Source organism: Watersipora subatra, chromosome 10 (genome assembly GCF_963576615.1).
Source record: "Watersipora subatra chromosome 10, tzWatSuba1.1, whole genome shotgun sequence".
In the NCBI taxonomy this organism is placed as follows: domain Eukaryota; kingdom Metazoa; phylum Bryozoa; class Gymnolaemata; order Cheilostomatida; family Watersiporidae; genus Watersipora; species Watersipora subatra.
In genome coordinates, this window is record NC_088717.1 from 52,220,220 (window position 1) to 52,234,303 (window position 14,084).

The window sequence follows — 14,084 nt, forward strand, 5'->3', positions numbered from 1 at the left end:
ACTTCATAAACTTTGGTGTGAATGCATGATTACTAAATGCTAATTGAGTGTAAAACTGTTAAAATTGAGAAAAGTCAGAGAATCTCCGATAATGCTATTATGTATTGCTAATGAATTTGCATCCATTGTGGCTTCTGAAATTGCTACCAACAATATAAAATATTGTTGCTATAAAATATTCAATTTGAAAAGTTTTAGTGAGTTTCCAAAGTAACTAAGTTTTCAACTGATAAGGTAAGCGTTATGTTTAATGACATAGGTTGAAATGTCATAATAACCAGATAAATCTTAAAACTTTCGGCTTTAGGTAGGTAACCTATAATATGAGCAGTTTGATTTTTTAATTTGTCTCTACCTTGCATTATGGTAGTCTTTGCGAAAAGAGCATCAATGATGTATAGCTCATATCTCTTGACTACACATGCCACCAACCCTTTTGAAAAGAAATTTGAAAAAAATTTGGGTCTTGTTGAACAGTTTTAAAATAGGAGTATTCTTCTCTTTGCTTACCAGTCGGCATAGTAGATGTTTCTAGCCAGCCAATCAATAACAAAAGCCTCAGGACCTGATGTCAAGTGAGGTAAAAAGTCCTCTGTGCCACTTCCATTTAGATGTGCTCGTCTAGTGTGGTTTTCCTGCAAGCCAAAATAAGATTTCTTTGGATATATTAAGAAAACTCCAACTCTACACAAAATAATTGTATTCAATTTTAAACACTTTGCATGATACTACATGATTTACTAGATATTCAGAAACTTTTAGTGAAAGATTTATTGTTGCAAGCTGTGTCAATGAGAATGTGTAAAAAATGTGCTGTGGTAACTGCCAAGATAAGGAAACTTTGTTTCATGCATTTGAACTTGTTAAACTGGTTAAAACTGGTTAAAACTGGTTAATTATGTGATCATCTGTAATATGATTAGAGAATAACTCAAACACTGCACCCGCAAGCAGCATCAGTCAATGGGTACAATAAGGTGGCTCTTGGTCAATCACTCTATTGGTAAGACATCTCCTAGCTAGTGCTTACCTCAACCCAGTAAATAAAGTTATCCCGAGAATCATAGTCAAACATGGTATAACTTGTCTGATTGACTATGATTGGTGCAAAGGCATCGAAGTGCTCTTCAGAGCTGTTGAAAGGTTGTCCAAGAATCGTAGTTCCTCTACTGAACATTATGAAGTCTTCAGCAGCTAAAACAGCCAAGCAAGTATGTCATCATCTCACTTCTAGCCTTTGCTTAGCAAAGCTCTTGCAACTTCTAAAACCAATTAGCAGTTCATGCATTCAGTAAGAATGATAACTCCAAATATGTCATAACACTCACATTCATCACATTTTGTTTCATCTGAAGGATTAACAGTATAGCCAGTGCTGCATCTACATACATAGCCTTCTGCTCGTTGAGATGGTAGGCAGATGTGCGCACAATTCGCAGAAGCACATGGGTTCGCGTCTAAAATGAACAACCAAAAGACTGACAATGCATAATGTGTAAAGCATATTAGCATAATGCGTAAATCGTAATGCATACTGCGCAATGTTGTAATGCATAATCAGTAAAGCATAATGCTTAATGCATAATGTGTAACGCATACTGACATAATGGCATAAGCATAATGCATAATGTATAATGTGTAATGTGTAATGCACACTGACATAGTGGCATAAGCATAATGCATAATGTATAATTTGTAATGCACCTTGACATAATGGCATAAGCATAATGCATAATGTATAATGTGTAATTCACTCTGACATAATGGCATAAATATAATGTATAATATGTAATTCACACTGACAACTTCATAAGCATAATGCATAATGTATAATGTGTAATTCAAACTGACATAATGGCATAAACATAATGTATAATACAGTCAAACGTGGATAACTCGCTCTCGGATAGCTCCAACACATGGTTAACTCGAACGGTTTATTTGGTCCGTTCCTATGTAATGATAAATTGCTTTAGATAACTCGAACTCAACTCTGTTAACTCGAACAGTTTTCTTGCCCAACGGCTACCGAGACGGTTGTTATCGCTTTAGAAAATCACTTTATTCCAAGCCATAGAGGTAAACCTCATCCTTTCGTAATTCGCAGGCGTCGTTATTACCACCATCGGCAAAATATTTTTGTCAACGACTTTTCTAAAGGTTTGATGAAATTTGATTTTTACCAAACATCCGCTTAGCTGTGGTACTTCGGAAGCAAGGAAAAGTGAGATAACCTTCGCATAAACTTCAAGAAAAATCGGCAAAAGTGATCTCGGTTAAAACGCTCAAAAGTAAAAGATGTCTTTTCTTCTGAGCATTTCAACAACGATCGAGTTTTGCCAATTTTAATCTAAAAACGTCCTGGCAATAACATCACCTCAAACAACAAACCAATCTCAAGTGATAAAAAAATCTCTATACTTTTTGATAAAAAAGTTTTAAACTTTACATTAGAAGCATTTAATTTGAAACAAGCCATTTATGCTTTTGATTTATATTATAGTTTGTATATATACATGCATCTACTAATAAATAAGTAAATACATGGACTTGTGACAGTGCTCTAATAACTTGAACGCTCTGATAACTCAAACACTTTTGCTCGGTCCCGTGAAGTTCGAGTTGTCCATGTTTGACTGTATGTAATTTACACTGACATAATTTCATAAGCACAATGCATAATGTATAATGTGTAATGCACACTGACATAATGGCATAAACATAATGCATAATGTATAATGTGTAATGCACACTGACATAATGGCATAAGCATAATGTATAATGTGTAATGTGTAATGCACACTGACATAATGGCATAAGCGTAATGTATAATGTGTAATGCACACTGACATACTGGCATAAGTATAATACATAATGCATAATTTGTAATGCACACTTGTCATAATGGCATAAGCATAATGCATACTGTATAATTTGTAATGCACACTGACATAATGGCATAAGCATAATGCATAATGTATGATTTTTAATGCACACTGACATAATGGCATAAGCATAATGCATTATGTATAATGTGCAATGTACACTGACATAATGGCATAAGCATAATGCTTAAATCATTGGTAATGCATAATGCGTAATGCATTATGACATAATGCTGCTCAAGTGAACAGTCTACCTGTTTTTAAAGCCAAAAAAACCAACTAGAACTCGTACAGCATTATGCAATCACTGCGGCTGGCCTACCTGAACAAACAAAGTATCAACTCACATAGCTTCTGTTTTCCTTGAGAAACGATAGCCAAGTTTCTGAGACCATCTCCAGCTGTTGCGTATCTCTGTCCCTTTGCACAGTCGGTTTTACTGCACATCTCAATTGACTGCCTCCGATAGTCTGTCCAGAAGAGGTTGTCCTCAAACATGTCAAGGTGCCATGGATGATCTATTGTCTATATGCAATGAAGATTTATTTTAAACAGAAAAGTGGCATAAATCATAGTTGTTGTTTTTGCTTTCTCAATTTTCCATAGCTGACTATTGCAATGAAGAAAAAAACTCTTTTTATTGCGCTAGAATATATAAAAATTATATATTTTTATTAATAAAAGTGCATTTTTTCAAAAAAGGAGAAGAAAATATACTGTGATATGCATGATAAGCTCTGCACCAGTGATTGTTAGTTTTTGCTTGTATTGCAATATGGTGATAGTCAAAAAGGTGCTCCATTATGTAGAGCTGGTTTTAGTTAACAAACTCAGGCTATCAACCTTTTATCAAGATTAGACAATTTCTACCTTTGACCAATTTTCAAATAAAAAAAGCAGCCTAGCTTGCAAAAGAACTGCAAAAGGTGACTCAGCTGATTCCTTCTACTTAGTCTGATGAAGCCTTTACTTTAACTCTCTAAGGCTATTAGCCTTAGTTCTTAGAATATTGCACTCTTTGTTTGGCACAAGAATATAACAGGTTTTGCTTGTATTTTGTATCCAGCAGTTTCTCATCAACAGGTGAAAACTCGGCAAGTGCAGTAACAGTATTTTAGTTATTTAATTATTTTAGTACTTTAAAAATGAGACAATATTTATGTAGGATTAATGCCTTGAAGCCATTAAGAAAACTGCATGACATGACCTCTATTTAAATATTGACCATGCGTACACTCAAAGTTTTGCTCCTCAATCCTAAAAAGGTGATACAGAGTACTAATATGGAGTACTCTTAGAAAGCAAGATTAAAAAAGATAAAAGTCGATTTTAAAATAACAAAAGGTTACAGTTTTTAAAAAGACGCAGATGAAGTAGATCTCTTAGACATCAAAACATATATATGTTATATTACATAAATTATCCTAACTAGTTATGTAAAAAATGAGTCTCATTATGTAAAATGCTATCAAATCTAAAAGTTACATCCAATTTCATGCCTTTTGGACTAACAAAGCAAAAGGAAGCTTACATCAACATTTGAGAGGACACGAATCCGATTTTTCCCATCATAGTCACAGTAATCGATGAAGTCGAGCCTGCTGTCCATGACATAAAGTCGCTTCTTGTACTGGTCGATAGCTAGACCATTTGGCCAATAAAGTTTGTCCGATAGAATTGTGATACGACCAGAGCCATCTTGATTAGCTCTTTCAACACGAGGATGTGATCCCCAATCTGTCCACCAGATGGATTGCACGCTAAAGAAAAGGAAGTAGAAGGAAGTATAAAAATGTGCTGTTACCTGGGAAGTGGTGCCCAGACAGACAATTTACAACAAATGCATTTCCAGTGAGTATACACAACTATTGACTGGTTTTATGATAACTTTTCAAAAAGACTTTTATGGCAAGGCTATGCACCTAATGGCGGTCACTTCTCATGTTATGACAGGAAGCTTTGTAAACAATAAGGTTGTGTCTATATCACGCTGAATAAATAAACTAATTACTGGTGTTTAGCTAATAGATGGAGGCAGAAACATATACAGGCTTGTTTATATGTTTTATATGTTTATATAATTGTTCATATGCCCATATTTGGGCAATTTAAGATTGGGGCTTTTTGTGCTACACTCAGTCCTCTGTCTGAGTTGGACTTCATTAGTTGTTTATAGAGATTTTGCAAGTTATTTATGTTGTTACTTGCAGTTCAGGTATATCAAACCACAAAACCACAACAGCTCTTTCGCTTCAGCTATTATATTCTTATAAAATTTAATGCTCCACCCAAGGTGAGGGTATTCTTATTCACCCTATTCAGGCTATCACTACAATCAGCTGTAAAGAGGCGTAGCGAGACAGAAAAGTCAAGTTTAATCAAACCATAAATAATTGACAAGCCAGCTAATTTTTATTACAGTTTTCAAACTCAAAAATGTATTGACTTCCTTTTAAGAAACAAAAGAAAAGGATAATTTTTTGCTGAATGTTTCATTTACTGAATCACTGGAATACATTTAGACATCCCGATGCATGCAGCAGTCATATTGACCTCTGTGTGTCTATGGTTGTGGTATTTTACTGTAGAGACAAGGTTTAAAACTTGGACTAAATAGAGCAAAGTATTATAGTAGCTATTATAGAAGTTACAGCGGTCGGAGTGAATGAAGCAGACTCAAACTTGGTAACATTAAACAACTGCTAGATAATAATGCACCAGAAAGTGATTGCTTAAAACTAAAAAAAGTAAGTGCTTATGCTCTGCGATGTTAAATGCTAATCAGAATAGCAGCAATTTCTGGTTGCAGTAGCCACTGTAAAAACCAAAGAGGGCAACTACAGTCATCGACCTCTTACTTACTGATGCTATGTAAAATTAGTAGTTTTTAAAAAAGGTAATAAGAAGGTAACACTAGATATTAACCGTATTAAGGTTAATATAAACTAGATGTTTCTTGTCCTGAGTATCTTTAGGCAGATATCAGATCTTTTATCCCATGTCAGCATTTACAATGACATTTGTCTCATGCCAGCATTTGCAATGACACCTGTCTCATGCCATAATTCACAATGACTCCTATCTCAGGCCAGCATTTGCAATGCCACCTGTCTCTTGTCCGCATTTGCAATGGCACCTGGTTACTGTCAGCAATCTCACCTGGGAGAGTTCTCTAAAACGATGCTGCGTGGGTTTGTGATGTTGTTGCCAAAGAGAACAGATCTGTAGCCACCATCCAAGCTGCCAACGGTTATAGTCTCAAATGTGTAATCTGTCCAGTATATGAGGTTTGACACCCAGTCTACCGCCAAGTCTTCGGGCGTACCAATGCCCATCCCGAATAGCTAAAATTATAATCACCAACTGCTCATTCTACACAAGCACACATAAACTTTTGTAGATCGTTGTTTCAATTGTAAGCTTATTTCAAAGGTTAAACTCACAGGGCCCAAATAATCAAAATAGCTTTTGTGACTCGCGTATAGAAAATATGCGCAGCTTCAAAGCAGCTGCCATGGTTTTCTAATTAGCAGTCGACAAGCTCTTAGTCTACATATATATGTCTCAGTGTTTTTGTCTGTTATTCTGTGATTCTGTAAGTCGGTGTGTCCAGCTTTAGCTATTAAGATCTTGAAATGAAAAGCTCACAGTTTCCTGGTTTTGAATCCATGAAGATTGCAACCGCATGTTTGTAATCCAATCATTTAATCACAAGTTCACGAAGGTTTTTACTATTCGATCGCTCTTGCTACGTACTGCCTTTTTATACTGCCTACGTGCTACCCTTTTTATGATTTCCCAAGGTAAATGACGTATTAATTGAGATATTGCGCCTACAGGTTATGATGCCCTGTTATAAAAAAAAATTTGCCCAACTCTATAAAACATGATGATTTTTGTCTTCGTCATCCTAGGGCGAATTCGTTTTCTCGCCATACAGTATCAACAAAAAATGTTCTCGAAATTAAAACTTGGCGATTTGTGTACTGGCTATATTCGTTATAAAAAGATATACGTTGCTTGCCATGGCGAGTTCAACGCAATTCATTACAGTAAAAATAGATTTGCAAACAGATAAGTGATAAAATTTTAGTAACAAGTTTGAAGTTTACTAAAATGCATAACCATGGATGTAGTCATAAAATTAATTATTTACCACTTTGTGATCAGATCCATTGAACTTTACTGAACGAATGCTTCTACTTAACAGCTCTGTATAATACAAAATCTCTGTGTGTGAGTTGCCATCGACAGCATTGACATAAACATCTGAAGGAAGGTCTATAGATTCTGCGTCAGCCGTCAAGTCAGACATGTCTATAGACCACAATGAGGTCTGGTGAGCAATAAACATTACGGTCCATAACTCCTCTACAAGTGAACAAGTATAAAAGATTGTAGTATAATCTCTCACTCCATGGGGTACTCTATGCAATGACTCTATGCAATGCTAAGTAAACCTAAGACTAGGACTACCCTTCTTTAAATGGTTATAAGTATCAGTTCATTCTAAGGATAGAGCGCAACTCCGAGTTGAACACTCATGCACGTGATAAGACATGATATGTTGCTTAACCACAAAGAGTTGCACAAATTTTTCCCACTGATGAAGTAATGGTTGAAACCTGTTATTTTGAGAGAACGAAGGCTATCAGTGGAGCTACAATAATGAGCCATGACAACATAAGATGGCTTAGATGGGTTTACCTTAGCTGATGCTCGTGATAAACCCACTACAAAGTTAGGTGAAGTCATACCTGTAAGACTACCTGCTGTTCGGCAAGCAGCAAATATAGCACTGTTAGAAAGAGAGTGAGGGAGTGAGAGAGTGAGAGGGAAAGGGGAGGGAGAGGAGAGGGAGAGGAGGGAGAGGGAGAGGAGAAAGGGAAGGAGAGAGGCAGAGAGGAAAAAAGAGAGGAAGAAAGAGAGGGAGAAAGAGAGGGAGAAAGAGAGGGAGGGAGAGAGGGAGGGAGAGAGGGAGGGAAAAAGGGAGGGAGGGAGAGAGGGAGGGAGCAAGAGAGGGAGGGAAGGAGGGAGGGAGAGAGGGAGAGAGAGAGGGAGAGAGAGAGGGAGAGAAGGAGGGAGAGAGAGAGGGAGAGAGGGAGAGAGAGAGAGAGAGAGGGAGGGAGAGAGGGAGAGAGGGAGGGATGTAGTAGAGCTTATTTAACAAAGATAGAAGAGTAACAAACTTAAATGTGACCTTAATAAAAAGTCTGTATTATTGCTTTGATTATTGATTATACAGAGGATTAGCAAGCATAATAGTGAGAATTGAACACCTCGTGAATGTCAGAAATATGCAAGCATTGGTATACAAGTGAACATACACCAGTATGGAAATCAGTTAACTCTCTAATCATAATTTTGAGTTTACAGCAATTAATGGTATCAATTCTGCAATATAGGGTTACAAGTGGTTACGAGACAATATTTTGACATTGCAGGGTCACGGTGATAAAAGCTTTTACTCATCATAGTATTGAAAAGTCTTAGATGTTTACAAATATTATCTCGGTTAGGTGCAATTTTTAGAACGTGGGTAAAAGTTCAAATTTTTCTCATTTATACCCAAACAACTACAATATTTGGTTTCCAAGCAAAGGTCAACAGCAGCCGACTCAACAGTGGGCAATTTGTTAGTATGCAAGACGCTGTTATTGAAACAGCTATATAAATGTATTTAGATTTTTTTAACATGTCAACAGAAATGGTTAGGCTCACGTCGTTCGTAGCAGGATCCAACAATATTCACGTAGTTGGAGTCACAGTCACAGCTATAAGATCCTTCAAAGTTTGAGCAGTACTGGCTGCACTTATCTTCAGCACACTCGTCTATGTCCACACATTGCTACAAACGTAGGACCAAATGCTAAACTCTCATCAGATCGTCTACTCCAATTTGTGACAAGTCTCACTTAACCCTATTCAGGCTATTATTACTACGCTCAGGCGTAAAGAGGCACAGTCAGACAAGGTTTAGTCAAGTCAGACAAGAATTTTCTAGGAGTTACCAGACTGTTATTACAAGACTGAAATTTTTTATTTACAATCAGATAGCCTGCAGATAGATTTTTAAGAAGCTGAGTCTCAGGAACCACATGTTGTTTTGAAACTAAATATTTTAGTAACCTGGCAGAAGGCACAAAATATATGCATGTGAAGTTTGAACAGAATCGGCCAATAAAATGTGGAAACATACAGTTTTTCGGCAGATAAACAGACAGCCACACTAACAAAGTGGAAATTACAAGTAAAGATTTAAACTCAAACATCTACTAATTTTCTATTAAAGAATATTGTTAGTGTAGTTTTTAATGGTATAACAACAAAATCAAACTGAACAAATAAATACTTACAATATTTATTTTTTGTTAGTTTGTAATTGTCTGTCTGAATGCAGAGTGTACTTATGTGAAGCAAAAAATAACTTTTGAAACAAAGCTCTACTAAAATCCTTACTTTATTGAGGAAGGAGAAGATAACTGCCGTAAAAGAAAATTTTTATGAGCCCACCATAGCAGGCTTGAAAAGTGTTGGTTTTGCAAACGTGCCATGTTCATGCATATAGTAAGTTAACTGCAAAACTGTTATAGGTAAGTGGTTTTTTATGTTAATAGTGATTTTAATTAGTAAAAATTAAAAAAGGTATTGAAAAAGCTGCAGCAGTTGAACTAAGCGTATCAATGTATCAATGTCAGGCAATCAAAAGAATTATTTTCCTTTATTGTTTTGTTGCTTACTTTGGGGTCATCAGGAGTAACCTGGTAACCGTCATCGCAGTAACACCAAGCGCCATGAGGACTTGGCTTGCACTTGTCACTGCAGCCCCCATTGTCAGCGTCACACAAATCTTCAGCTACAGCAGAAACAACGCACCCTGATTGTCTTATCAACCATCTATCCGTGGAACCTCAGCTGTAACTCTATCATACATAATAATTAACTCAGGCTTCTTGTCTTCTTTACATGTTACTTTTGTTTTGTTTCATAAGAGCACTAAAAATTTTTTTTGGGTTTGTTGCAGATTAAATTGCTACATTTAATCATTTTGAAAAAGCAAATACAACTCAGCAAGCAACTGAACACAGCCAAAACTTTCCAAGGGTATTGAGTTTTGCAAAAAAAGGACAAAATTGTTTTTTCATGTTACGTGTGCAGTCTTGGCTGATTACTGAGACTAACTGCAAGTCAGACTTAAATTTTTGACCATTTTCGCATAAAATAAATATTAAAAATGTCAAAAAGTGACTTACGTTGTAGATCAGAGTAGGTAAGTTTGTTAGATCATATACAGTAGGTAAGGTAGACCATATATGGTAGGTAATTGTGGTAGATCATGTACAGTAGGTAAGTGTGGTAGATCCTATACAGTAGGTAAGTGTGGTAGATCATATATTGTAGGTAAGTTTGTTAGATCATATACAGTAGGTAAGGTAGACCATATACAGTAGGTAAGTGTGGTAAATCATGTACAGTAAGTAAGTGTGGTAGATCCTATACAGTAGGTAAATGTGGTAGATCATATACAGTAGGTAAGGTAGACCATATATGGTAGGTAATTGTGATAGATCATGTACAGTAGGTAAGTGTGGTAGATCCTATACAGTAGGTAAATGTGGTAGATCATATACAGTAGGTAAGTGTGGTAGATCATATACAGTAGGTAAGTGTGGTAGATCATATACAGTAGGTAAATGTAGTAGATCATATACAGTAGGTAAGTGTGGTAAATCATATACAGTAGGTAGGTGTGGTAAATCATATGTAGTACATGTAGGTAAATGCAGTGAATCATATATAGTAAGGTGCCATTGATCTTGTGCAGTAGCTAAATGGTCACATAGATACACGCGGAGAGAAACAATTCTTATAATGCCCAGAAAAACTAGGTAGAACTATTAGGTAGATAGCAAGTAATCAATTTTGAAGAATCTTTTTGGCAAAACTACAGAAATAAAGTAATTAGTGAGCAAAATACAAGATAGTGATTGAAATAAACCGCATTGACGATTCTTTGAGTCTTCAAACTTTCCAAGTTCAGTCTAAATAGCCAGGAAAGTCAATTATTTTGGATATCAAAATAACAACCACATTTTCCTACCTAATTACCATTTTCAACTCAGCCATGAACCTTTTACAAACATAACTATCATTTTTAATAGCAAAAGAGCATAACTTCTACAGCTTTTTGAAGAGCTACTTTAGTATAAGTTCATACAGTAGTGGGGAAAAGGTAGAAAAAGAGTAAAAATCTGAAGTCCCATATATTAGTTTCAAACTTACTAATGTGAACCAGTACAGTAACATTTGATAAAACTTATAGTAGGCCTGATTATTATAATTATATTATAATAAAATTATAATACGGTTGTACTCACTGCAACGGTAACCTTCGTCATCACCATTTGGACAATCTTCAACCTCATCACACACTTTTTCAGGATCGAGACAGTGCTAAAATCAATACAAGTTTTAAATATGAATAAACATAACTCTGCAATGTACTCAGCTTCTGTGGACACAGATAGACAGTTTCACCAGATGACCGTTGAACTTGATCCTATGCATACAATTTTATATATAAGTGTAAGTGCATGCCGCACTTTGTTGTTTTAAGGTATTAAGATAAAATTAAAAGATAAGATATGTTACATTGTAATAAATATTATATTATACTATATTATTATATATATTTAATATCATCATATACTTTTATATATAATAACATAAAATATAATATACATTAAAATAACAGTTTGATATGTTATGTATATTATACATTAAAGGTATTAAGATAATATTAAAAAATGAGATATATTATTTATAATATATATTATACATATAATAATGTTTTATAATATATCTGAAAACAACAATATAACATTTTTAATATATATCATATTATATATCATAGATATTAATCTATAAGTTGTTTTCAAGATATCAATGACAAAGTAGTCGTTTCTCAGAAACAATTAGATCCTATAACTCGGTAGCCCATCTAAATACCACACTAGCCCCATCTACCTATTTGTCTCACAACTTAAGTATCTAGATAATACAAACAGCTTGAGAAATCAAAAAATTAGAAGATAAATACAACTTAATTGAGAAATTTTATAGATTGCAAGTTGTTCTATATAGCATGAGTTTTGTAAAGCAAGAACATACTGATGCAGAAACCGCCCCTTCACAAGTATAGGTGTCATACGGGCAGGAGAATTCTGCAACACCTCCACAGTCGAGTTCATCTGAGCGATCACTGCAGTCATACCAACCGTCGCACTGCCAGGAGCCATATATACATCCACCACCACCACAGGCAAACTCGTCAGGAGAGCATGTGCCTAAAAGCGAAAGACTACTAGTTATTTGTTTAGTTCGTTCCCTCAATTACACATTATTTTGGGTATGCAAAAGTGTATGCAGAATAAATAGTGACTGCCAGTTTTTGCCCCTTAGAGTCATCCCTGTTTTCAACATTCTCTAACTCTTTTGCTACCGAATTATTTTATTGCTGAGACATTTGTTGTTCGGTAAAACCTAATATATAACGATGGCGCGTATAAGTTGTCCAAACTTTTGAATCATCAGGTCTATAAAGAAAACCTTAAGATCAATGTTAGATCAGATGATATAAAATTAATATTCTTATAAAATTTAGATATAAAATGTATATTTATATATAAAATATAAAATGTTAATGTTGTTTTAAAATTATTTCTAAGATTAATATAAAATGTTAGATCAGATGATGCTATAAAAAAGGCTAAAAACGTGTTGCAAAAAGAGCTTGAACACTTTTTGACTCCCTTTCACTATCATGAGTAAAAAGTTGAACATAGTCTGAGTTAGATGATTTTTCACTATTATTATTGCTTATGGTATTATTACTGATAAAAATAAAATAATCACCGTTGCTAGAATTATTGCTCAACAGATAGTCCATCAGGGGTTCGCTGATATACAATTTCTAAAGCCCTGGTAGCTGTAAGTAATGGGTCAAACGTGGCTGCCAATTGCGAAGAAGAAATTGCTATAAAATAATCAGTTTGGGACAATGCAAAATTCAGCCCAACATGAGCTGTAAATATGTTTATATCCGCTCAATGCAAGCAGGCAATTGTTTTCTTTTTTTTAATACTGAAGCTGTAGATTAATTAACTGCTCACTAGTCAGAAGCACTCCCTACAAAACTTATTAAAGCAGCACCACACGGCTCCTGACCATGCGCAAACGCTGTGTCGGTTCAGTGTGCTCAGCGGTTGGGGTACACAAGGACTTAATCATAAGACTCAGATACAAATGACAAGTCCATAGGACTGAAAAGTGCATTATTATTACATGTCGTAATGCTATCGTTTGTAATGAGCAATCAGTGGGTTCATCTCTCCATTAAAGATGCATGCAATCTAGTTCAAACTCTGACCGGAAAATTCATGCTGAGGAGTTTGAATTACACTTTCATAATTTTTGAAAATCGCCAGACGATTCGATATTGCAAATATATGATTGCAATGTCACGATATATATTAATAGTCATATATATCGCGACACTATTATTATTAATATCAGAATACTTGTTAATCTTTATTCATGTTTTTTTGTTATACGGTAAAAAAACTGTTTTGTGTTCATGATAATTAGAAACATTTATTTCATGAATGTCTGTGTGCATGGAAGGTCATCAAATGAGCTTAATATTATAAGACTAGAAAGCCTGTGCATTTTGGTTCCAGTATCGCTCACTCTGAAAATCATCAGGTGTGAGATAAGTCGGCATTACTCGATTATATCGTTTGTACGAATGGCAATATTTCTTTAAATGGAAGTGATTTTCAAATCGCCTACCTTTTAAATCGCCACCAAACAATTAGAATTAATTTGAATGCATAACTTGCTGGCCACACATGTATTACTAAGTCGTGAGACACTGAAGGTCGTCAGGCATGAGTTTACTAATGAGTCAGAGATCACATGACTTAGATTACACGATAGACAACTACTGGACAGGAACGAAAGAAAATCCTTGCTTTGTTTTGTCAACTCGAACCTTGTAAACAATTATATTTTAAGTTCATATAGTATTTAAGGTTTTTATTTGCTTTAATAAGATACAGTTTGTTAATAAATAGAGTTAAAGCAGAAAGGATTATCCCAAGTGTTTTTCTTAGTTACTATTGGTCGTTTTAAATGATA

At 35.0% G+C, this 14,084-nt stretch overlaps 1 protein-coding gene across 1 annotated transcript; it reads right to left on the reverse strand.

Annotated features, from left to right (window-relative positions):
- Positions 1–506: 506 nt before the first annotated feature.
- LOC137407194 (low-density lipoprotein receptor-related protein 2-like) lies at positions 507–13,668 on the reverse strand. Its single transcript, XM_068093797.1, has 12 exons — positions 13,635–13,668; positions 12,057–12,232; positions 11,264–11,339; positions 9,626–9,741; positions 8,607–8,733; positions 7,042–7,256; positions 6,045–6,229; positions 4,417–4,645; positions 3,233–3,410; positions 1,329–1,457; positions 1,031–1,194; positions 507–635 (listed from the first exon to the last, which is right to left on the reverse strand). The coding sequence occupies exons 1-12, from the start codon at positions 13,666–13,668 to the stop codon at positions 507–509; spliced, it is 1,758 nt and encodes a 585-aa protein (XP_067949898.1).
- Positions 13,669–14,084: the final 416 nt, after the last annotated feature.

What these genes read in the sequence shown, in the direction of transcription:
- LOC137407194 (XM_068093797.1), bottom strand. Translation starts at nt 13,668, where the DNA reads ATGCCGACTTATCTCACACCTGATGATTTTCAGA. An exon ending in TGGATCCTGCTACGAACGAC is followed by an intron (nt 7,257 to 8,606) that starts GTGAGCCTAACC and finishes GTTCACTTGTAG; the next exon opens with AGGAGTTATGGACCGTAATG. An exon ending in GTTTTAGAGAACTCTCCCAG is followed by an intron (nt 4,646 to 6,044) that starts GTGAGATTGCTG and finishes CCTTTTCTTTAG; the next exon opens with CGTGCAATCCATCTGGTGGA.